Source organism: Anastrepha ludens, chromosome 3 (assembly GCF_028408465.1).
Source record: "Anastrepha ludens isolate Willacy chromosome 3, idAnaLude1.1, whole genome shotgun sequence".
NCBI lineage: Eukaryota > Metazoa > Arthropoda > Insecta > Diptera > Tephritidae > Anastrepha > Anastrepha ludens.
In genome coordinates, this window is record NC_071499.1 from 45,434,360 (window position 1) to 45,461,102 (window position 26,743).

Genomic DNA, 26,743 nt, shown 5'->3' on the forward strand with positions numbered 1-26,743 from the left:
CACGACTTTGCAACGGAACCAGACTCTCAGTCAAGAGAATGATGAACAATGTTATCGAGGCAACAATTTTGATTGGAAAACTCAAAGGTGAATATATACTGTTCCCACGTCTCTCAATGATCCCGAAATATATGCCATTCGAATTCAAACGTTTACAGTTCCCGGTGCGACTCGCTTTCGCAATGACTATTAACAAAGCACAAGGACAATCGTTACAAGTGTGGGGATAAAATTTGGAGAATCCATGCTTCTAACATGTACAGCTCTATGTGGCTTGCTCACGTGTCGGAAAAGCTTCTGATTTATTCGTCTAAGCACCAGATGGAAAATCAATAAATATTGTGTATCCCACAGCACTTCAATAAACATCGAATTGAAACTAAACTTTGTAATGTCATAATTTTTTTGAAATAAACAAAATCACTAAAATGGTTTGCAACGAATTGAATATTTGTGTACTGATTTTTCTTTAAAGGTATTTTTCTTAAATTTATTTTAGTTGTTGGCGTAGCATCGCGCGCCGGGTACAGCTAGTTTTCAATAAAAAAAAAAATTAAATAAAACCAGCGTCGAAGTTCCAGCGCGAGATATAGATATCTCAATCAGAGTGAAGGCGTATTTGTGCGAGGGAGCGGACGTGCCGAAATTGATTTTTTATTTGTCCCATGGGTGCATCACCTGGATTGAAAAGTTCCCAGCGCAACCGCCAGCTGACGCTCTAAGTCAACTTATTTGAGTTCTGTTTTTTTTTTTCTTTTTTGTTAGGTTGCCACATCTGCGATTAACATTCCCACCAAAACTTATTGCCATTGTTTGACATTTGTCAAAGTTACGTGGTCTTGAGTAAATCTACCTCCGTACGTTATTTCGATTGTTTACACTTTTAAAAATATATTTGAATTTGCAACAATGAGTTTGTATTAGATTTTGCGTTAAAAATGGATTCAATGGTGCAAAACCCTTCGAAATATTGAAAACTGTTTCCGTAATATACTCTAAAGAAAACAGACTTTTACGAGTGGCATGAACGCTTCAGAAGAGTGAGAGCGAGTCTACCAAGGACGATGAAAGTAGTGGCAGACCATAGACATCGAAAAGTGAAAGAAAAATGTATCAATAACAGCAAATTAACCATCAGAGACCTGACAAAGTACTTGAGCATTGCTTCAGGACATTGTAGTTAATGATTTGGGTATGCGCCATTTTGCTGCAAAGTTCGTTCCAAAGGACCTGAATTTCATGCAAAAAAGCACCACGTTCATATCGCCAAGCCATGTTTCCCAAGGCTGAATCCAACCCAACTTTCATCACACTCATCATTACGTGGGTTCATGAGTGCGACACGCAATCCAGACATCAGACGAGTGAGGTAGAGCTCCAACTGAATCAACATAAAAAAGAAAGCGATGCTCACAGTTTTTACGAATTACAACGTTAAAGAGCGAGAACCAGTTTTTGAGCAGAGTAGGTGATATACCATCAGCATCTGTTATGGTTGAAAGTTTCAGAGTTGCAATTGCCTCTTGAACGTCACCTTTCCTCACTACTAAATACTACTTACAAATAATCATAAAATAGAGTGCAGGCAGCTCCAGAAAACAGAGAGAGGTCCAAATCAGAAACCCACCATTCAACTCAGCATTCGAATCAAAGAGGTTTATTTAACGACAATTATGTCAAAAATTCGAGCATAAAATATTCGTATCCCACGCAGATTACGTATGGGAACCTCGAAATTAAATCTTCTCATAGAGAAATCAGTTAGAACTGAGCTATTCAGAAGCCGAACTACAAAATTTCAGACAAAATGGCAAATCTACTACGGCTACAGAAACAGATGATTCCCAGCGCACAAAGTCTGCAGCTTGAAGAATAATAGAATCATGCAAATGTATATTTGTAGAGTATATCTTGAGGTCATACTCAAATACATAGGAGATATTTCGATGCTGATGATGGTAAGCAGGAGCCCATGTCTTTTATGGGTAAGACAAACGTCATTGGGCTCAATACTTATGATTCCTTTGCGAAACAAAGGACGGAACGACACGATTAATGGATCAGAAGTGACAACGTCGACCGCACAATATCGGTGAAACGAGATTTAATCCATTAAAGGAAAATACAATGAAAGCCAGGATTATTTAATTTAGCTACTAAAACCTTATGGGAGTCTCCATGGAATGCTTTCACAAAGTCAATACAAATTGCTTGACTTGATGGTCTGCTGGAAAAAGTGACATACACTCGACATACACGAATTTTAGTAGAGCTTGTTAAAGTAAGGGTAACGAGCTAAAAAGTGGGTACAGTTTTAGGAAGTAAATGAGAGTAGTGGCGAGAAGCGATTCGAATACTCCTTCCCCTTGAGTGCAGCGCTATAGCGCGTAGAATGTTGAGACATTTCGACCAATTACAGCCAGAAGAAAGCCATATACCCGCAGCCCAACGTAGCCATATCTCAAGTTTAATAAGGGAACTGAGTTTGGAGTTGATGAGGTGCTGTGATGAGTAGAGGGCACAAAAGATCATGAGGTTAAAATGCAAATTTTAAATCAAATCTAATCTATTCTAAATGAGACTTAATGAAACATGTTATTGGGTAGGGGAATAACTTCCGTGCTTTCTTAGCCAAAGTTACGCAACATTTAAACAAATAAATATGATAATACATGATATTTTGCGAAGTATGTGCCATTGAAAGCTACAACTTTACTCCATTTTTCAGGCAGCATACGGATTCCTCTGACGAAAAATTCGAGTTCTTTTGACTTGATCCATTCATTGAGCCAGTTTGCGATGCTCTCTTAAGAAGTGAACCGTTCACCAATAAGGGCTGACTGCATTGATCGGAACAGATGGTGATCCGAAGGTGCAATGTCTGGGGAATACGGCGATTTTGGCAAGGTTTCTCAATTCAGTCTCTCTAAATATTTCTAGACCGATTTAGCAATGTGTTGCCTCGATTCAAAGGCATTAGCGGCAGGCGGTAACGATCGCTAGTGATGGTTTCAGATGGTTTAAGGAGTTCATAATAGATGGCAGCCTTCTGATCCCACTAATCCCACCAGATACATAACATAGCCTTTGAAGCATAAATATTTTTTTTTTCGCTGTCGATGGCAGGCTCCAACATTTTCGATGGTTAGGGTTATCATAATAGATCTATTTTTCATCGCCAGTGACGATGCGATGCAGAAAAATATTATATAAATATAAAAATATCCCTCTCCTTGAATGATGTGGCACCCAGTTACCTGCTTTCTGGACCATTCCCATCGCGTGCAAACGTTTACCGACAGTTGATCTGTCAACATCCAACTCTTTAGACATATCATCAAAGGTTCGACATGCGTGTTCATCCAATAATTGTTGTAGTTGAATATCTTCGATTTTTTTCGGTGCCCCTTCGGGATTTTTATCACTCACGTCAAAATTGCTGCTTTGGAAGCATCGAAACCGCTCTTCTTGTGTTTGATGGAGTGTGAAAACCGTTAGTATTGATCAATATATGACACATTTCAGCTGTACTTTTCTTTATATAGACACTTTTGACGTCAGATAGAAAAGGATCTATACGCTTCAAACGAATGCTAGCTACTGCTATCGTGACCTCATGTGGTGATTTGAAACCAGTATATCTATTAGTAGAGCGCACACAAAAATAATATCAGCAGCGACACCTCTTTTACTAGGGCGGAATCTTATTTCCATACCCAATAAATTTCCCCATTCTGTGATTTAAGTGAAAATATCTATTCTTAGCTTTTAGAATTGCAAAGTATCCAAAATAAAAAAATAACAAATGTATTAAAGTTGTTTTTGTATAAACAAAAAAATATTTTCATTTATCTTTTGCAGCGATGTACTAAACACACAAATTGTTAGAGTACAAGGCCACAAACATTCGGTTAAAAAAGAATAAAAACCTACATTTATTTGATGGTTTTTATGTCTAACATTAAATGTCTGAAACTATATGAACGCCAAATTAAAAAAAATTGGAAAACCCTTACCAACTACCAGTCACGCTCTGAAATGATCTCATTGAATTATGGTAGTAGAAGTAATATGGTACTTTTTGGATTTGTTTTCATTTTTGTTGGTTTACTATTTTTTCTTTTCTACCTATAAACATAAACTAAACGAGCATCAAAGCAATAAAATCATACACTCGTTTAAATGGTCTAGAATTTTGTTATGATGTGATTAATCGACCAGTTCAATTATTGTGTTTAATGAAAGACCGTGAAACAAACAAAAAATCATTTATATACCTCAAAACATCATCCATAAATAGTATGAAGATATATAACAGGTGTTTTTTTAAGCCTGTAGACTTTGCAACAAATTGTGAGAATTTATTTCCAACTTCCTTACGCAAAACTTACAAAGAATTACACGTCACAACACGTCACATTGAACTAACTTTTGAATAAGCAAAATGCCGTGAAAAAATTATATAAATTTAAAAGGTCTTTCAAAAGTGATGCCTAGATGTCAGTAGTGAATAATTCCTAGACATCCTTGCCTGTTTATTTTTCCAAATATAATGCTTAATATATATCAGCAGAGACAAGGCTTCCGCGGTCTTTTCGTGGCATCGTAGTGTACTCGGCAATAGAGTTTGCGTAAATGCGTTCGATTTGCTAACCAGTAGTGAATAGCCTGATTTAGGTTAGGTTGTAAAGACCTAGAAAAGAGTATTTGTATGAAATAAAAAAAATTTGGAACACTTAGTTGAACTTAAATGTTTCTAGAGATACCCGAAAATTACTGCAAATATGTCAGATTTATGGTCATAGGTGATTGAAGGAGTAATCAAATGTTTCATACATCGCCTAGGCAAAAAAAAAACGTTGAAAAGTACATAAAGCAATGGTGCAATGGAAAAATCTTATTTTGACAACGCGAAAACAAAATAACCCAACTGTTTGGTTTTCCCAAGTTACAATGCTGAAATTGAAATTTGAAATTTGAATAGGTCGAGCCAAAAAGCACCAAGAGATTTGGTGGCTCCTAAAACAATCAGGCTACAAAAAGCCCATTGTATTTAGAACTCTGGAAAGAGGGTAGATAGTCAAGAAGGAAAGAAGAAAAGTATCAGAGAGAGAGATAGGAAGGAGTAGAGACAGAGACAAAGTTATTTAGTGCTGTGAGAATTTTCTTAGGAAAATCTGTAAATATCCTCCAGTTATAGAGAACGAATATTACTCATTCTCACGACATCGGAACCCAAAACTCGTAGCCTTGCTCTAGCAACGGCTGGGCACTCAGAGAGAAAGTGCTCAGTGCTATCCGCCTCCTCCAATCCAGACAGGCACATCGGGTTCTCTATGATTTCAATGGTGGTCATATGCTCACCCTATGGGTTGTGCCCTTTAATAATACCGACCATCAACCGAACGTCTTTCCTTTCAAATTTTAGTAGAAAGTTTGACAGTTTTCTGTGCGCACTTGTCACAAAACGCTTTGCAGTTCTGCAGCGAACTAGACCGGACCATCGCTCTTTATATAAACTGCATACATAATCGCTGGTCCAATTTAGGATTCCTGCGGAACTGGTTCCGTTTATTGGTTCTGGCACTTGTGGGCGAGCCGCTGATTCACGGTTGGCCAATTCATCGGCAATTTCGTTTCCTTGAGCACTGGAGTGCCCTGGAATCCATGTAAATACAAGCCTGTTCTATCTTGCGACAGAATTAAGCTTCTTCTTACATTCTTGAACAATCTTTGAGATTTGATTCGCGTTCTCCGGGGCATTCAGTGCAGCCTGACTGTCGCTGAAATCTCCAATCTGTTTCCCGCTCCATCTCCTCTCGATTATCCATTCGGCTACTTTTAGGATGGCAAAAATTTCCGTTTGGAAAACAGTTGTCATTTGTGGCACTGCTGAGTTTTCAATTAAATTTTCCCAACTATTTACTTTTGTCTACTTTTCGTACTTTTTTCCTAATCTCTGTTGTCGGTTATTCTACATTTTGCCTTTACTCGAGAGCTTAAGGACCGCAAAAACCAAACCCCATTGACACGCATTTACTCACTTCCGTTTCCTGTTTCAGATGGTGTGAAAGCATAAACTTTGCAGGCAGAATTGTGAATTTGAGGGAGCTCCAACATGAGTCAGTATACGCAGGCATTCACACTTCAGGCACACTTTGAGGAACACAATTTTTGAATGAATTTTTCCCAATGCCAATTATTTTTGACTATAATATTTGCTCACTTCATATAACTGCAAAATATCGCATGAGTTCCAATCACCCAGTGACCGACGGCCACCGCTATGACATTGGAATTTGAATGGCGAGGGATCGCCAGCACTTAAAGCATCCTGTTTATGTCGTACTAAGGATAAAGTGTTTTTGAGATAGCACACAATAAGATAGAACTCCATCTATCATGCGTTTTTTTAAAGGAAGAAATTGTGCAGTTTCCCTTTAACAACGATCAAGGGAACGCCGATATCTGAGATGAGAACAACTAAAATCGAATATCGGGAATTTGTTTCCCTCTATGTTCCGATGGCGTGGAGACCAGATAAGAGAAATGTTTCCTGCACATTCGAGACGTATGATCTCCTCTTTACAGGAGATGACCCGAAGAGAGCTTCCACATGGCGCCGACAGGGGTTTGATCGCAGCGATCCCCATGCATTTTGCATTCCTGCAGGAAGACCTCTACTTGAGGAACACTACTAGTCTTCGGCAGTTTAAAGCGTACTAAAATTTTGGCTGATTTAGAGAAAAAAATTTACATCTTGAAAAAACACCCGTTACATACAAGTTAGTAATAATTGATCAAATGTTTTTTTTCCCCCTTAAAATGTTTATTAAAGCACTAATTGGTGATTAATGAGGGACGACTTGCAAAGAAAACTGCACATGACGTAACTAAAAGTTGGTAGAATTTGTCGGAATTGAAGTTTGACTCTAAACCTTATAAGAAACAATGTAATGCAAGTACGAATATAATTACCAAATGTAGTAAGCGAATATAATATATGCCGCTTCCGATTTACCACTTCTCCGCACGCTTGATGAGCAGCGGAACTGTCAAGCGAAAATTTTTTTTGTGAAAGGGGCAACAAAGTTATCGAGTAAGATTCACCGCTAACGAGTATAAAGCTCACTTTTTTTCAATATTTCGATATTTTTCAAATAACTAAATGTTATTGTTAATTTTGAAAAAAAAGGACTTCGACTAGGCACAAGATTATCTATTAATAAAACTAATTTCCCTTGTCCGATTGATTTTAGATAAATCTCCAAGGACTTGTGATAGTCACCGCAAGGGACTTCTGGAGAAATGGCGATAACACAAACAGCGATAACTTTTACAATAAGTAATTTTTTTTTGCTAAAGTCAAATCGAAACATTATGTATTAATGATTGATGATAATGTTTTTGTTTTTGTAAAATACAGCAATTGTCTAGCAAACATAATTATTGAAAATCATTATTTTTTCGGGCTTCTGACTACCCCCGTATAACTATAGCACTAAAACTTTCGGGTATGCAGTTTTGAAGCCCATAGAATTTTGGTAGTTCAAGTTTCGAGTGGCTCAAAAATCGCACTGATTTTTAACAATTATTTTGATGGCGGCGTTGTGCATTTTCTCCTACATTTATCTGTGCGAGCTTAGTCTACATATACTCGTATAAGTATTCGCATTAAAATTTAACTACACTTACTTTTTAATCAAAAATAATAGGGTATCTGAGTTTTAAACGAAATCACTTTTTGAGTTTAGATTACTTAATATGATTTTATACCAAATTATACTCAGTAAATGTTAACTAATTCTGTACCCACAGTCTGATTATTATCTGTCTAAAATAGATATAACAAAAACTAAAAAAAAATGGACTCTTAACATTTAATAGCCAAAGTGCCGTGAAATTTCATAATTCACTCTAACTATCTGTTAAGCGCACCCAGTGCTGGTACTCGAAAGTATGTACGAATGTACTTAAAAGTCTCTGCTACTGTGTGCTCACTGCTGCCACCGACGGTCACCGTCGTGCACTTGCTGCAATTGCTAATGGTGTTAAGCATTTGCACATAATTTACAGCCGCAAAATTACTTAATTTTAACATTGTGCCTATTTGCGTAATTCAATTTAAAATGTAAATTACACTGTGCACACTAAAACAAATATTTATGAACATCCGCTACTGAGCGTAACAATGGTGCACAGTGGTTTATTTTGAAACATGAATTTGAAGTTCTTAAAGGGCATTCAAATTGCTTTCAAAAAGCAAAATATTTTAGAACAGCATGAAAATATAGATAGTAGTTATTTTGAATTAAAAATGCCGTACATCTGCTTAATAATGTAATTAGCTACGAGGTATTGTGAACTGATTTTTTGCTGGTTGGCTGTGCGTATTTCAATATAACACGAAAGGTAATGGAAATCCCATTATGAAATTTTCAGCGATTGCTGAGCATAGTCTCTCAGCTATTGATGAAAAAACAAAAAAAAGAAATAAATCAATCACAAATACCAGAAAAAAGTGTTTATCCCCAAAAATTAAAAAAAAATTGAGAAAAATATTTAAGGAAAGTTTTTTTCACAAAATTTTTAAAGAAGAAACAGTTTTCCTCATTTTTACCCTCAGTAATAAAAAAATTGTATAACATTCTTGAAAATAACCAAAGATATTTGACTTGGAAGAACTTCGTACCAATAATTTTCAACTTTGATTATAATTTTTTTCCAAATTTTGATGATATTTATTTCAACATTTTTTCAGTTTCTTTCTTATTAAACTCAAGACGATAAATAAAAAAAAATTCAGAATAATTTAAAACCATAGCAAAAATACTTGGACGACCTGACATGGTCCTAGAGAGGGTTTCATCACAAAATTAGGGGATTGGGGTTCCGTTGAGAACCTGTGACGATTCAAAGACGAGCATCGCGTCAACTCAGCGAGCGCTGGGCTAGTGCGCAGCTGGTAGATCGCGGGTATTTGAGGGAACTTGTAAGGCTAACAAAGCCGCAGCTCTCGAATTTGGTAGGTATCCTTACCGGACATTGATTGTTAGGTGCCCATGCCGTGAGACTTAGAATTGCTTCAAGTCCTTTCTGCAGAAACTGTCTGGAGGATGAGGTGGAATCATATCAGCACTTTTTTCTTAGCTGCCCTACTCTCGTCGGGCAAAGATATAGACATCTGGGGTATCACTTTTTTGCTACACCTGAGAATATTGCGGGTATAAATATCACACCTGTTGAAACTCATCAGTAGTTTGAGGAGGTTATCAGTATTGTCGATATCAGTAATACGAACGTAAAAAGCCACTATTGGCCGTCATAATCCCAAGCCCCTTATTCCTTTTTTCACCTGCCTGGTTCGTTTCCTTCTCCTTTGACCACCTCTATATTGCAACACAACCGACGAATTTTTAATATTTGTCCAGGTGACCCCTCGCAAGCGCAGCCATTATCTGAATCAACTGTTTGGGATGGTCATTTAAATGATATAATTTTTCATATATAACTGTTAAGATTTTTGCGAATTTTTTCGCTTAGCCACATATATTTTTCCATCCTCGAATTTTTTATATCGCAGAAAAAGAATGGCACAGCCAACAATAAAAATTGCCAACGGCATCTTGTAGTTCAAATTTAATGTGCCATAAAATTGCAAGCCAAGAATAAATTCTAGAAATTTTTCTTAGAAAGTTCAACGTTTTGATGAAATTTAAATTATTTTTTTTTTTAATTTTGTACAAACGTTGAAACATTCGCGCTGCAACACATGGGCTGAAAAGTCCCGGGACTATAAAAGAAAACAATTTTTTTGTTGTTCAAAACAAGCTTTATTCATCAACGTAGCCTCTATCATGAACGATTCCAGCGCCGCTCTAACATTTCAATACCACTTTTGTAGAACGGCTTAGCCTTTGACCCAAAATACAACTCAGTTTCAGCGATAACCTCTGCATTCGAGCGAAATTTCTTACCGGCGAGCTTTTTTAGATCTGCGAATAGCCAATGGTTGTTGGGAGACAAATCTGGCGAATACGCTGGGTGTGGGAGCAATTCGAAGTTCAATTCATATAGTTTTGCCATCGCTTCGACTGACTTGTGACACGGTGCGTTGTCTTGATGAAACAAAGCAGTGGACAAACGCGGCACCCACTTTGAATAAAGCTTTCTCATAGTCAAATGCTCATGCCATATAAAGCCAGGACGTTCTTTTGATATCTTTACGATGTCAGCTAACTCCACCAACTTCACTTTTGAATGGATTTTGCGGATTTTTTGGTATTTTTCTGGTGTTACCGCCTCATCTGAACGTCCACTGCGTTATGCTTAATCGGTGCCTCTACCAGCACATTTGAAATCAGTAAGCCCTCGTTTTATTGTTGTTTCTGATGGAGTGGAGTCCCCTTAACACTTTTCAAGCCATTGCTTTGCTTGAACGATATCTTGGTATTGGCATCAAGGGCAGTCTTAACCCTATAACTCATGAACTAATGAATAGAATATCATGACTAGTGCCATCTATGTGTTAGGCCCGGAACTTTTCATCCCGTGTGTTATGGTTTTTGTTGAAGTATTAATTATATTTTTATAAAAAAAATGTTAGCGTATTCATAATTTTGCAACGTAGTGTATGTAAAAGACATCGTAGGGGTACGAGTCAATTGTGCTAAGGGCAGGTATAGTAAATAACCCAATAAAAAATCAAGTTTTTCTACCACAATCAACCAGTGCTGTGTTTCATTGGCCACTGTACTGGTACGTGTGTGTATGTATCCAAACCAGCCGGAGATCGGAAGCAACAATTTGTCTTCACTAAAAGAAAAACAAAGAACACTGTGCCCTGCGCCTATTAACGGCCACACCATCACATTCTAATTACACACAGCTGTAGCGCGTAGATGCGGGCAGACACTATGACCCTGATTCCACCTCAGGTGAGATAATGATTTAAAACTTGAATGCGGAATTACATATTTACCTACATATACATATGCATATGTGCTGATATGTAGAAGGGCCGAAAAGTGAATGGTGCGACGTTGAGTAGCTGTGATTATGTCCAATTTGAACACAACCGTTGGCGGGTGGCTGCCAACTGTGGTTGCTAGTGAGTCACAGATCACATCGTTGCCACACATGAAAAATACTACAACATGAAATGTGAAGTGAAAACACACCCAAAAACTACAAAATATATTAAAGTCATTTAAATTGCGTAGTTGGTTAAACTAGAACTGGTTTGCTTGCCGCATCTGCCCCAGCTACTAGTCTACCGCTAGCTGGTCCGGTGTTGCGACACTGAGCGGCTGCTCTTCTGCTCAACTCTGCTGCCTGTTTTGCGAATGTGGACAATGCAGTTGTTGCCGCCCAACAGCGGCACTAATACCGTGACTGTATGAGTTAACTTAAATTTAAATATGTTTGTATGTATGTGTGTGTGTATATAATTGTGACAAAGTTGTTACTCTTGTAGCTTCTGGTGACCTGCAACTTATTTGCAATACTTATTTTCGGTTGCTTCTTCTACACACACACACACATACGGATACATGCATACTGTGAGTACTTCTTTCCGTCCGCAGTCACGTAGGGCATTCGTTACACGCCAACAGTTCAACAGCGCATCGTTGAGCGCAGCAACAGCGCTCACGCAGAAATCGCACAACTCATCTACTTACATAGGTGTGTGTGTGCAGTGGAAGTTGACACCGTCGCAATGCCACGCCGAATATACACTTACTGGCTGCGGCTCAGTCTGTGGCTGTGTGGTGTACTCTGCTTTTGATACAGCGATGTAGTTGGCCATGGTCTTATCGCCACCAGCGCTTACTTGGTCAGCAGTTTAATAGTTCACTCGCAGAACGCTGGAACGTTCCAATCGTGATAATAACAGCATCAATGTTGTGTGCTACAACCGCGCTACATGCGGACGTTCAACACTCACTCTCGCACGCTCATGGATATGCTCGTACGTCCGCTATGGCAGAATGTTTGACAGCTCAGCTTTTGACCGCACTGGCCTACAGCTAATAAGGTACTTCACCATCGATGTGTTTGTGTTGTACACAGACGTGTAAACAGAACGACAGGTAGCCATAAAAAATAAATACAATTTTGTGTCGAATATGTATAAATACCGGCTTCGATCTGCATCTCGATATCAGTACAAATTCGTCTATAACAACTCGTGTACTCGTAGTCGTACATCTTTACGCGTCGCAAATTTTTGGATCTGTTCTTTTGCAACAGCAACTATTGTAAGGTGTGAGAATATGAAGATCCTGATTGTCCTGTGCGCTCTTGTGGCAGTAGCCTCGGCAGGTTACATACGTAGCGGTTGGTCCGGTGGTTCTGGCGGCTGGGGAGGTTATGGTGGTGGTGGCGGTTGGTCTGGCGGCGGCGGCAGTGGCTGGTCTGGTGGCTATTCCTCACCTAAAATCATCAAAGTGATTACATTGGGTGGAGGAGGCGGCGGTTATGGTGGTGGCGGCGGTTATGGCGGTGGTGGCTGGAGTGGTGGTGGTGGACATGGCGGTTGGAGCGGTGGTGGCGGTGGTTGGAACGGTGGCGGCGGCGGCGGTTGGTGGTAACATGGAGATTGAATCGGCAGTGATGTTGTACTGAATTTTCGAGATTTCGTGTGTTGTGACTTTGTTTTTGTAAAGAAATTGTATATACATACTTATATTTTTTTTAACTAAATAAAATTTTTTTGGTAAACTATAAATTACATAAGTTTGAATTAAAAAAGTAGTACCCAGGAAGCAAAAATGACAACATTCAAAGCTACTCATCATCATTGCTGGCGTGACAGTCCGGGTTGAACCTTGGCATCTTTCAATGATACTAGTTGAACGTAAATTAAAATGATATCCTGTAAGGAGTTTACTCTAAAAGATTTATAGCTGATTTAACTTAGATCAGTTGCCAGTTCCTTTAGCTGCGCAAACCAGGGAACTGAAGGTGGCTAGAAGTTGATTGCCTAATGTGGTGCCTAGACTTTGGATGCGAATACTCCGAAATAATTACCTGAGACGAAATAGACATAGCGCAGCAAATAAAGATCCAGTGGCTACGTTGGCTGGGTCATGCCGTCCGAATGAATGCTCCGGCTGAGAAAGTATTCGATGCGGTACCAGCTGGTGGTAGTAGAGGAAGAGGAAGGTCTCCTCTGCGTTGGAAAGATCAGGTGGAGAAGGACTTGGACACACCAAATGAAGCCGGTTAGCTCTAGAAAAAAACGACTGGAGCACTTTGTTAAACTCGGTCAAAATGGCATAAGCTGTTATCGCGCCAATTAAGAAGAAGAATTAACTGAGACATTGGAAAAGCTCTTTTTAATAGTGGTCGGAGGCGGCATAAAACTGTAGGTCCCTCCATTTGTGGAGAAACATCAAGACGCTCACCAGGAGGAGCTCGGCCAGACACCGGTCTTCGCCAAGTTCAATCGTTCAATTTTGTGCCCGCATATGTCAACTATATTCCTTTAATTGCCAAACAAACGGAGGGATAGGCAGTCGTGGTGAAAAGAATTGAGAAGGAGCGAATTTGACGGAATCAGTGATCGGCTTACGTAATAGGGGGCGTGTTTATAAAATTTAGCTTGTGTTGGTGATATACGAAAAAAATGAATCAAGAACACTTCGTTGTTGTCTGAACAACGACTAATAGGATGAGTGTGTGATTGTGTATGAAATACCGTGCAGAATTCGGTTGCGGAATCCCCCGTGGGGTGCCACCTGAAGTTCCCCTCACAATTTTCTTTTTCACCATACTTATTGGCCAAACCTTGTAAATCTATAATCCAACAGTGCTTAGTTGCCAGAGGCCGCTATGCGCTTTTTAGAACCGTATACAAGGCCTGCATTATAACAGTATTTCTAGCACTTCGTGTTGCTTGTATGAGTGGAGACAGGATAATGATTAAGTCCAACAGCTAATGAAATAGCAAACCCTTCACTATAGCAAAAGTGCTGTTTCCCGGATCATGACTTTGTCGAATGCCGAAACGGATTCCAGCATAAAATTCATACTCCATCCGACTACAAGGCTATCTTTGTGAGCTGAATTCTAATCAAGAAAGAAAACCTTAAAGAGCAAGCTGGGTTGTTGCAGTCACATTACATCTTTTGGAATCTCTCTGATCTCTACGAAAGAAAATAAGAAGAAAGGTAAAGTGAATGCGGATTGTAAAAGTGGGACTTAAGAAAACCAGAGCCGAAGAACTGTAGCCCTCTTTTTCTCTTTCTTGAGGTCCTTAAAAGCTTATTTATTGCGCCTCGGTAAACTGCGGCCTACTTGTCGAATAAAGTAGGTCTTGCCGTACACTCAGAGAATTTTTACAACTTGAAAGAGATCTGGAATGTAATTACAATTAGCTTGTGTTGATGATATGCGAATAAATCAGCAACGCCTTCGCTCTTATTACATCGTTGCCTTCTGAGCAACGACTGATTGCACGAGTGTGTGAATACGTGTGAAATGAGCGGGTGGAATTCTGCTTCCGAGTGCCCCGTGTAGTGGATGTAGATCACCATAGCTGCTGGTCAAACCTGGTAAACTATCATACTTGTGTTTATGCTTACGGTAGTAGCCAATCGGAGATGGTAGCCAATAAATGTATGTTATTCTGAAATTTTAGTGTTTTATTAAATTTGAAAATGAACTTTCAAATTAGATTATAATCTTAAAAAAATGAAAAAATTCCTGTTAATTTTTGATGGTCTCAAACATCGAACCAAGAAGGTACTGAACTATTTAGGTAAATGTATTTTGGATCAAAAATAAAATTTTTTGCACTTAGCAGTAGTTCAAAACTATCGAACAACGCGTGCAGACTGAACTATAGGGTTTTCCAATACGAGGTGTTATTTTGATATTCAAGGAAAAATGCTCTTCTTTAATATAAATGATTTCATTATAAAGAGGAAGATATGCCGTTAATAGTGGCAGGCAAATGACCACCACGACCACGCTTACAGGACAATATCCTTTTCATGAAATTTTCCATAACCGAATTGCAAAGTGGCTGCCATATGTCCTCGATAACCTCACGAATTCCATCATTGAGGTCTTGAATCGACACTGGGCTGTTGGTGTAGATCTTCTCTTTCACGTGGCCCCAAAGAAAAAAGTCACAAGGTGTTAGATCCCAAGATCTCGGTGGCCAATTGTGAGAGAGATAACATGGCCCGGAAACTTTTCCCGTAAAAGATCAATGGTTTCGTTGCTTGTGTGGTACGTAGCGCTGTCTTGTTGAAAATAAACGTTTTTCTGATCAATACCATCCAATTCTGGCCATAAAAAATCGTTAATCATCTCTCGATATCGCAATCCTATTCAAAATAACACCTGTTATTGTTAGTTCTCATTAGTCGGTGTTAGCGCTAGTTCCGTACTATCGAAAGGGAGAAACATTTTATACCTCCCAGCACATCATAATCCTCATCCACACTTCTGCCTAAGTCTTCAGATGCTTTTTATTCAGGTAAGATGGTCCGGTTTTCCTGGAAATAAATATCGGCCAGTTCAGAAGTTCGTATTTTACCCATAATTTCACTTTTTACGATTCTTGCATACAAAAAATTATTCGCGGAATATAACTGAACCATTTATATTTTATTTGATATACTGTGCATTCAACAATTGATTTTAATCAAGGATAGAAGCACGTGTTGTTAAAAAATAAAATGGAATCTTCGAACGCGTATAAGGGGCATATTTTGCATTTTTTTTATAAAAGTGGTAAAAATGCAACAACTGCTGCTGCAGAAATAAACACTGTTCACGGAGAGGAAGTGGTTTTCAAAATTCCGAAGTGGGAACTGCGCCGTGGAGGATGCCCCGCGCGCCGGTCGTCCTGAAGTCTTTAACTCGGACGCCTTGCTCGAACTCGTGGAAACTGACCCAATTTGACAGTCGATATGATAGCTCAGATGTTAAATTTATAGCATGGAACAGTTCAAAGGCACTTGGTTCAGTTGGAAAAGGTTTCAAAGGTGGGAAAATGGGTTCCGCATCGACTTTCCGTCGCCAACCTTCAGCAGAGAGTAAAGGTGTGTTCTCAGCTGCTGCAACGGCTTGGAAATGAAAGTTTTTTGAACCGTGTCGTTACTGGTGATGAAAAATGGGTACTTTACAATAATCCTGTTCACTAACGCCAATGGTTAGATAAAGATGAAACACCAGAACCGACCCCTAGAGATGGTCTTCACCCCAAGAAGATTCTCCTGTCTATTTGGTGGGATTTGGCCGGAAATGTTTATTATGAACTTCTGGAACCAAACCGAGACGATAACTGCTGATTATTATTCCCATCAGCTATCAAACCTGAGTGTGAAAAAAATCGACCGTCTTAAGTGAATAGACGCAAAGTTTTGTTTCACTGCGACAACGCAAGACCTCACACCGCAAGGCAAATATTAGGCAAGCTGAACGAGCGCGGATGGGAACTAATGCCGCATCCACCATACTCTCCGGATATTGCACCTTGTGATTATCACCTTTTCCGTGGACTTCAATCCCATATGAGTAACAAGAACTACTCCTTAAAAGAAGATATAAAAAGGGATATCGAAGCGTATTTTGGCTCCAAGGACAAACAATTTTTTGAGCAGGGAATTAAAAATTTGCCTAAACATTGGGATGACATTGTAAATAATGAAGCAAAATAAATTATTGATTAATAAATACTTTAAACATCTTTTTGTTAGTTTTAAAACCACTTTTAAAAATCGCACGAACCTATGGGCTGACCTGATATTTTATAATTAATTTTGGAAAGTTTATTCAAATATAAACCATTAAACCAATAAATATTACATATTTTCACAACGTTTTCATTTGTCAAAAGAACCTAAAGAGAGTATTTTCCAGGGGAATTAAATTTGAAATATGCGAGTACGAAAGCGGTGCCTCCGGTCAGGCCCGACGAGAGGGGGGCATCGGGTACTTTTTCCTCCGGGCCCGGAGTTCTCAGAGGGGCCCGGACTCGAGATTATACGTATTTATATGAATTAGACAGAATTGGAAAGGGCCCGCTTTTGCAATTTCCCCCCGGGGCCCCGATATGCTCTCTACGGCCCTACCTTCGGTACTACTAGCAGCCAGTCAGTTGGAAGTGACTACCCGAGCACAGTTTGTGAAATAATATCAACCGTTTTGCAACTTTTTTTTTTCGAGTTCAATTATAATTTCAATTTATTTACAATAATTTCAGTTAACTTAAATTCGTTCTGCGCCCGGAATATATTCAGAAAATTCAAAATATTGGGTTCGGGAATAAGTTCGCAGCGTTTTTTCCGAAGACTTTTATTTCAAGAAAAAAGAATATATCAATAAGTTAATTAATTATATATTCGCCGTTGCTGTTTACAATCTCTTCCCACCTATAGACCAATTCCCTTTCAAAAGTGATTTGAGACGTTCTTCATCGAATTTAAAAGTCCTTCCACTGCGGGACGTGTCACCGACGTCAAAGTCGCCATTTTTGAACTTTGCAAACCATTTTTGTGCTGTAGATTCGCCTATGACACCTTCTCCATACAAGTCGCAAATGTCCCGGGCTGCTTCGGCAGCTTTTTGATCTCGATGGAAAGTAAAGAAGAGCAGGTCTCGAAAATGTTGATTTTTACCTCCTGAGTATTCCATTTCTAAGCCTCAAATAATAAAAAATAACTCAAAAATACAATTAACATATTTTTCTAGAACAGAAAGAGTTCCTTTTGTCAAACAGCAAACAAATCATTGTCAAATAAAAGAAAATATGAAAACGCTATGAACTTATTTCCCGACCCAATACGAGTATAAGTATAATTGAATTTGGAATTGTAATGTAATTTTTTTCTCATAAAATTTTCTCATGTTACCCAGCCATAACCATAAAGTGCATATGATTAGCTAATAAAAAATAAATATGTGGTAAATCTGCATTTGAAAGTTAGCTGAAAACAAATAAAGCGCGTTTCTCATAATTTTCATGAGATATGAGTGTGTGCACATAAATTTATAGTCTATGACAACTGCCAATAAGCCATTAGTAAGTGATTATAGACTATGTAGACACATAGATAATTACTAAAATAAAATTAGAAGCGCAGTGCATAAATCAACTGATAATTCGCATGAAATAAATGTGTTTCTTGCTAAATACCACTCAATCTCGCAATGCAGTCAAAAGTAAGTAGATATATTTATAAGTTGAGTATTTGTTAAACAATTGAGAAAACAGAAGGGGATGCTTTTTTATACGTAGAAATCGACGTAACGTAGAGATCGAAGGTAAAACTCCTTACTAAAAAATTCATAAAAATTCTTATATATGGCATACGTGACCGTACTGCATTTCGCAGGTTTCAAGATCATGGCATCCGTGCTGGTATCACTGAACGTACGCTTATTACGACTCTGTCATCCATACACAAAATTGTCTTTGAGTTCATGCAAAAGTTGTAATATATAAAAGGTTGATACTTAAAAAAGTTAAGATAATACCACCTTGACTGAAAAGTTCCCGGCGCAACCGCCAGGGGAAACTCTAAATCAACTTATTTGAGTTCTATTTTTTTTTATTTATTTTTTGTTAGGTTGCACCGTCTGTGATTAACATTCCCACCAAAACTTATTGCCATTGCTTGACATTTGTAAAAGTCACGCATTCTTGCGTAAATCTGTTTACATTTTTAAAAATAGATTTGAATTTCAAAGAACGAGTTTGTATTAAATTTTACGTTCGAAATGGCTTCATTGGTATGAAAACCTTAGAAATATTAGAAGCTGTTTCGGTAATGATAGTCTAAATAAAGCAGACTTTTACGAGTGGCATGAAAGCTTTATGTGAGTGAGTCTATCGAGGATAACGAACGTTAACCCAGGCCATATACATCGAAAAGTGAAAAAAAAAGTTTATCAATAACAGCAAATTAACCATCAGAGAGCTAACAGAGGACTTCAACATTGCTTATGGATCATTTCAGGGCATTATAGTTAATAATTTGGGTTTGCGCCATTTTGCTACAAAGCTCGTTCCAAAGGACCTGAATTTCACGCAAAAAAAGGACCACGTTGATATCGCCAAGACATGTTTCCCAAGGCTGAATCTAACCCAAATTTCATCATGCACATCATTACTGGAGACGAGACGTGGTTTATGAATACAGCACGCAATCCCAGCATTAGGCGAATGAGTGGAGAGCTCCGAATGAACCAAGACCAAAAAAAACATGTCGTTTTCAGTCAAAAACGAGGATTGCAGCAGCATTGTGCACCACGAATTTTTGCCACAAGGTCAGAATGATGATGAACGAGGCATTAACCATTACCGTTAAAGTCCCATACTGACTAAGGCTTTCGATTGCTTTCACACCTCGATAAAAAATAAAAAATGATGTATCAAACATCTATTCTATGTGAGAAGAAGTACACCTCTTACGCCTCTTCTCGAGCCCACTGAAACTAACTCATCACTCCCATTCTCATTTAATGTCACCCTCTCTCTCAGAGTCTACTGTTGCATGACTTCATTCGCAATACTTAGTGGAGCAGCGAACTAGGTATGGCTTAGTAAACATCATCAACAACATCAACGATCTGCAGACTATCAGTCGATAAACCACACACAGACACATCCATATCTATTCAAATGTTTCTAGTACAAGCATTTACAAACAAGCGATAAGTAGGTTCTAATAAGCATTTGAATAAATAAATATCGGAGTGTTTATGATTTTTTATGTGTGCATGCGCAAACTCAGATTTATGTGAAGATGGCTTGCATACAAATAACGCTCGTACACCACTTGCGCAATGCATTAAATTACATACATATAAATGTGTGTATCGATTGATGAGTGCATCTCACATGCAAAATGTTTGGAACGAATACAGCCAGACAAATCAAATCGTATGTTTATGCGCTCGTCAAAGTAAAAGTCAACATCGGCGACTGCCACTCGGATGAAGGTGAATGATGCAACGCATGCAGGAACTACTCTCTGTTTATGCACTCCATTCATTTACATAAGTACCTGTACATATACAGAAGCACTTATATATAAGACAAATTAACGATGGAATCTGACATTTATGAGCCAAACTTGCCACATGCAGTGCATAAGTTCGAGATATTCGATTTGCAGTAAATATTGTTGTTGGAGGTGTTGCAGTACTTGACATTGAAACTGAGATTGAACAAATATAAAAAAAGGAGATAAAAAGAAAAAATGTGTAGTCAAATTTTATACCAATTGATGAGTTTCAAACAAATTGCAATGCTTAACATTTTTACTATTAAATTTTGCAAATCACTACTGTTTCAGATTTGCATCGTAATTGCGATTGTTTCAATGCCGTAATAATGCGCTTGGGCATAGTAGTTTTCAGAAGATCATAAAAATAAGCTATGCAAAATACACGTCCATACATACTGCATATATGCATGTAAATATTTTTGTACTTGCATATTCACATCAACATTTAGAGGTAGAAGAAATGCTGAGCGCAGCATAAATTTGTATACATTTTTTATCAAATCTATGAATGATGCACCGTAGCTTGTAATATTGACATTAAAGTACGCATAAGTATGAGCCTGTTAGAAATGTCAATATTAACGGTATTTGTTATTTCGGTATTTCGGTATATTTTTAATTATTAACGGGATCCCGAAATTAATTCCGCGGTATAGCTCTTTTAATTTTAGTAGAAATTTATTATTTATTTTTTTTTTAAGTAAAGTGTCAAATTATTGAACAATTTCGTGAAATCTCACAACATAGCTAACTTATTTTCAGTAAAAATTCAATAAACCTAGTATTTTGAGTAAAAACTAAAGCATTGACAATACCATATTTGGATACTAAATTATTTCGGTATGCTTATAACATAATATCGGGATCCCGAAATGTATCTCGTGCCATAACTTTCTTTATATTAGTTTATAATTTTCTTTATATTAGTTTATATTATGCTTATGTCGGAATATTGAATAATTTTAGGATATTTTTTATATAATCTCGGGATCCCCGAATTGGTCACCGGACATAACTTTCTTAATTGAAGGCGCCTTTCTGCTCTAGAATTTCGAAAAAATCGAGTTTATTTTTTTATGTTATGATAGTTTATACTTTCAAATATATACTTGCAAATTTTTATATTGAAATTCGTTGTAGTTCAGACGTTACAGTCATTTAAAGCGAGACCGGTTTGGAGTACGACGCTTAGGTATACGTGCGTTAACCACGTTTTTCTCGAAACTATTTTTTTCGAGTTGGCGTTGGTAATTTCTCAAAAAGTGCTGAACCGATTGATTTGAATTTTTAATATGTTTTTGAGAAGACTTGTGGCTCTCGCTGGTAGCAGAATTATAAATTTATAATCAATTTTTTTATTTTTTTAAGAGCGAGCACGTGGAACAAAATCTTTTTTTTTTTGTTTTTCCAGATAAATTATCTAGAAAACAATTTTTTTTCGTAAATCTGCTACCCACTATAGCGATATATCTAAAAAACCAAAAACTAAATAATTGGCGCGTACACTTCTGTTAGGTGTTTGGCCGAGCTCCTCCTCCTATTTGTGCTTTTCGTCTTGATGTTGTTCCACAAATGGAGGGACCTACAGTTTCAAGCCGACTCCGAACGGCAGATATTTTTATGAGGAGCTTTTTCATGGCAGAAATACACTCGGAGGTTTGCCATTGCCTGCCGAGGGGCGACCGCTATTAGAAAAATGTTTTTATTAATTTTGCTTTCACCGAGATTCGAACCAACGACCTCTCTGTGAATTCCCATTCGGCTACGGCGGCCGCGACATATCTCCTGATGAATAATCGACCGAATTTTTTTTCAGACGTACCATGAGCAGCCCAATCAGTTAGGCCAGTGGCATGTGTTCCGTCAGGGGAAGCAATTTTTTTTTGTTGAAAAAAATATTTTTTTTGTATATAAAGAATTGAAAAAAAATGATGAAAATGAAAAAAAAAAAACGATTTTCAATTGATACCAACTATTCTTCTTCAATTTTGAACGCCTTCAATTTTCACGTATCTATACCAGAAAGGTGCCTTAAGAAATAATTCAATAAAAACAATATTTTTTATAAAAACTAAAAATTTTAAATGATTTTATGTTAGGATATTAAAGTATTTCGGCATATTTCTAATGTAATATCGGAATCCCGAAATTTTTCACGTGACATAACTTTCTTTTTATCACTAAAAAATCAATAAACTTATAGGGTTATTTAATAAGAGGTGTTATTTTGATATTCAAAGAAAAATGCTGTTTTTTAATATAAATGATCGGATATTTATTTCATTATACAGTCGAAGGTATGCCGTTAATAGTGGAAAATAACATCAGGCAAATGACCACCACGACCACGCTTACGGAACAATATCCTTTTCATGAAATTTTCCATAACCGAATTGCAAAGTGCCTGCCCTATGTCCTCGAAAGCCTCACGAATACCATCTTTGAGGTCTTGAATCGACCCTGGGCTGTTCGCGTAGACCTCCTTTTTTCTATTTATAATAAATATTTAAAAATTTCAATAGACGATCATCTTTGAAAAGGAAAAACTTATATCGGCGAATTTAGAGATTTTATTATTATTATTATTATTTTTACAATGGCTATGCTCTAAAAGAATATCAGTTCCGAAACTGGTTCAAAAAATCCCACGCTGCTAAGATTGTTAGCTAAAACTCTCTGACTACGAGGCTACAAACTTCTGGACCATTGAAGATGACACCAAAAACTGTTCACTTTCACTTTAAGCAGCTCGGATGAGGCTTAACGGTTAGATTCTTCATAAAGTCTGCGTTATGAAGTTGAAAAATGAAAAAATGGACAGTTTCTTGAAAGGAATGGTAACTGCTGCTGAGAAATGAATTGTTAACAAAAATGTTGAACGCAAACGGTCTTAGCCCCGACGTGATGATTCGCCTCAAATGGCTTCAAAAGCTTATCTTCATCTAAGTTTATATTCTCAGTTTGTTACGATTGAAAATGTGTGACAATTTTTGAGCTCCTCCGAATAAACTCAGCAATTAATTTCTATGAGTTCTAACGCCATTTGGATAGTTTGAATGAGACTGCGTTTAAAAACTTACAAAGGCCAAACACATATTTGGTGACCTTTTAAATACCTATGACTGAAGTTTGGATCTTTTGCCCCAGCCAACATACTCGCCTGACTACGCACCGTGAAACTTCCACTCGTTTCACTATCTTCTAAACTCCTCGAATGGAATAACTTTGCGTTCATATGGGGTATTAAATCAGTACCTTGTTTTTTTTTTCGTCAATGAAAACTTTCTATAAGTGGCGAATAATGAAGCTCACCAAAAGCGGGAAAACGGTTCTTAAACAAAATCGAAAATATATCAATAATGGATTTTTTATACTACTTTGAAATCTGCACACAATACACAATGAATTTTAACTCTAAAAAAAACAAAATAATTCATAATTTAGATCGATGAGAATTTTCTTTTTATAATTTTTTTTCTCTGCACTTTAACTTGCAGGATATCAATAAATTACCACAGCATTCATGCTAATAATTTTCGGTATTTCCTTTGTTTAAAAACACCGTAAGCCCACGAAGCCGAGATTGGCGGGTCGATTTAAAAATCGCTCATTTCTCTGTGAAAATCGTATTCTAGGGATGAAAATAAGAAACTTTGCTGAAGGAACCATACCTCTAAAACGAATTCTGATGTCCCCCAATTTGGGTCGAACGAAAAATCCCATTTTGACCCATTTAGAGTGCTCCAATAGAGTCCAAATGTATGACCGACTCCCACTAACTTTGAACGGCCGATCCACCCATGCCAGTGGCACACCCCTTGGAACTCCCCTGGGGGGTTCCCATACAATCATTTCAAAATATCACCATTTTTGGCCTTTACATGAGAAAAGAAACTAAAAAGTTCGACCCAAATTGGGGGACATCAGAATTCGTTTTAGAGGTATGGTTCCTTCGGCAAAGTTTATTATTTTGATCCCTAGCATATGATTTTCAGAGAGCAACGGGCAATTTTTTTGCCTCCCCACAAATCGACCCGGCCTAATGCATACCCATCTTGTCTCTTATAATGTTGCTTGAATATCATTTAGTGCAGTGGGAGGAGAGTCACACACTTCTGCGTAATAGTAGGTTCTTCCACCCTTCACTTTAAGAAGTTAAATAAGTTGGTGCCGGCATATAATTCTTTTCTCAATTCTCAATAAAATGATACGTCACGATAACCACAGAACTACTACTACAAAATACTTTTCAGAGAGAATTAGTTAAAAAAATATATTTATCTTCGCCTCCTTAGTCTGTCTTAATGTCAATAAAGAAAAGACTTTGGTGATTTAGGCTAATAAGCCCCTAAAGCCTTCACGATAGCGATCCAGAAATAAGGTCTTAGAAAATTGTCAAAATACGACCTTGATCAAGGAGCTCCCGGAATATATTCTGAAAATTCAAAATGCGAATTTATTCCTCAATAGTGATATTATCGCCTTCAAAACACTCCCCATCAACTGCAACGCGCCTGCGCCAGCGTTTGATCCAGTTCTCGAAACATTTCTTGAACTCTCTTTTCGGTATTCCCATTAGAGCCATCTTCGTTTTTTTCACTATTTCTTTCAATAAAATTTAGTGCAAACAAACTGCAATAATACTTTGAGGACTTTTATAAAGGGTGAACATGCTGGAGATACTTTCTCAATAGGGTTTCTTTGACAGATCACGGGTGACTACTGTCGAACTAAATACATCATTTTTTTCAGTATTGATTGACATTTCATAATGGAGAGACTTACGCCTGAGTCGCGTTTACAAATTGTATATTTGTATTACGAATATCGAAGCTCTGTGAAAAGTGTTCATCGCGCGCTCGGGTCAACTTATGTGTAGGGAGATGAGGCCCATTTTTAGGTTAAAGGCTACGTCAATAAGCAAAATTGCCGTATTTGGAATAAAGAGTAGCCCGAAGTTATTCTTCTTCTTCTTTTTAATTGGCGCGATAACCTCTCACGCGATTTTGGCCGTGTTTAACAAAGCCAGTTGGGCACACCAAGTGAAGCCAAGTCCTTCCCCCCAACGCAAAGGAGGCCTTCCTCTTCCTCTGCCACCACCAGCTAGTACCGCATCGAATACTTTCTGAGTCGACATGACCCAGCCAACGAAGCCGCTTTATCTTTATTCGCTGCGCTATGCCCATCGCCTGCGATGTTCGCCATTGCCAACGTGAAAAGTCCAAAAATCTTTCGCAGAATCTTTCTCTCAAACACTCCAAGTGACGCTTCATCGGATGTGGTTATCGTTCACGCTTATGCGCCATGCGTTAGGACGGGCATGATGAGAGTCTTGTAGAGCAGAGAACAGCCATTACATCCAAAACGACCGTTTGGGGCAGCCTATGGGCTATAGAAATAATCGGCCCATTTTTCTCAAAAGGCAAGGCTGGCGCCAAAGTAACAGTAAATTGCGAATGTTATAGCGTCAATGATAATTGAATGAATTACAAAAAATTGTGGAGCCTTGAAACTAAATTTGTTTCACCTTTCAGTTTATAAACTGACGAAGAAGCATCCTTTTACCTCAACTACACATATAATAAAAACAACTACAAGGTGGCGCAAAATTAATTATCCAATTTTATTTTTGAATAATTTTTTTACTAAATAAAAACAAAAGATTCTGAGTTTCTGACGTACGATACCATTTGCCAAAAGTAGAAATCTTCTGATAGGGTGATTCATTTTGTGCCACCTTGTATAGTAAATTGCATGAACCCTGCACTTTGTAATGCTTGCAAGTCATTGAGTAGCTCTAGATGGGGCTAAGCTCATGATGCTCTCAATATCTCTACAAGTAACTGCTTGCATAGCAATGAAATAGATGTAATTGCTGGCGACTTGTGTAATCGTACTCGTCATAGATGTGAAGTAAATTAACAGTGCCTGCCTTGAACTGGGGCCCTACCAAAACTTAGATTTATTTTCTACTAGTTTCATAAAAACTTTTTTTTAGAAATTTTTTGGAATTTTTTTTTTCGCTCTTGCATTCCATTTTGTAGTCTATTTTATAGTCTCTCACTCATTTAAGTACAATAGCTAATGTTTATTTGTATGTATGCAGCAATCGTATTGTGCATTTTAATTATTGCATAAATTTACGAATTATATTGGCTTGCGTGTAAGTTATTACTGTGGTTGCATTTGTACTTAATCTTGTTGCTTATTGCATTAATTTAGTAACTATTAAACTTAATTGCTCGGATTTTTTTTGTCTCTAAGCAATTACGGAATCCCTAAGACGGCTCGTGGGGGTGGTCTGGTTTGGCACTTTGTTGTACAATTTTTCGCCAATTTTTTTGTGACAAACCGTAAAAACATAATACCTTGGCATTTTCATAATATGTGTGTCTACATATGTATGTATGTGCGCTCATATTTCTTCAGTTTTCTAGAGTCACTTTAATTACGTCAAGGCTATGGTAAAATCAACTTATTGCAAAGCCGACAATGACGGAGGCAAAAGCAGCTGGTCTTTATTTACCACGAATTAATTAATTTCACTATTTCACATTATAAATCTAACGATTGCCTGCCTGTTTTCCTTCCGCCCAACCGACGCGAAGAGCGCAGTCTGCATGAAGTACGAATCTTTTTGGTTTTTGACGCTGGACGTAGAAAGGTTAGAGCTGGTGAGATTAAAAGTGCTAAGCTGCAAAAAAAAATCAACA

General features: G+C 37.7%; 1 protein-coding gene across 1 annotated transcript; it reads left to right on the forward strand.

The window, feature by feature from the left end:
• The first annotated feature begins 12,148 nt into the window (after nucleotides 1-12,148).
• On the forward strand, nucleotides 12,149-12,730 carry LOC128856402 (uncharacterized). The gene has a single exon (XM_054091700.1). The coding sequence runs from the start codon at nucleotides 12,276-12,278 to the stop codon at nucleotides 12,591-12,593; it is 318 nt and encodes a 105-aa protein (XP_053947675.1). The 5' UTR covers nucleotides 12,149-12,275; the 3' UTR covers nucleotides 12,594-12,730.
• Nucleotides 12,731-26,743: the final 14,013 nt, after the last annotated feature.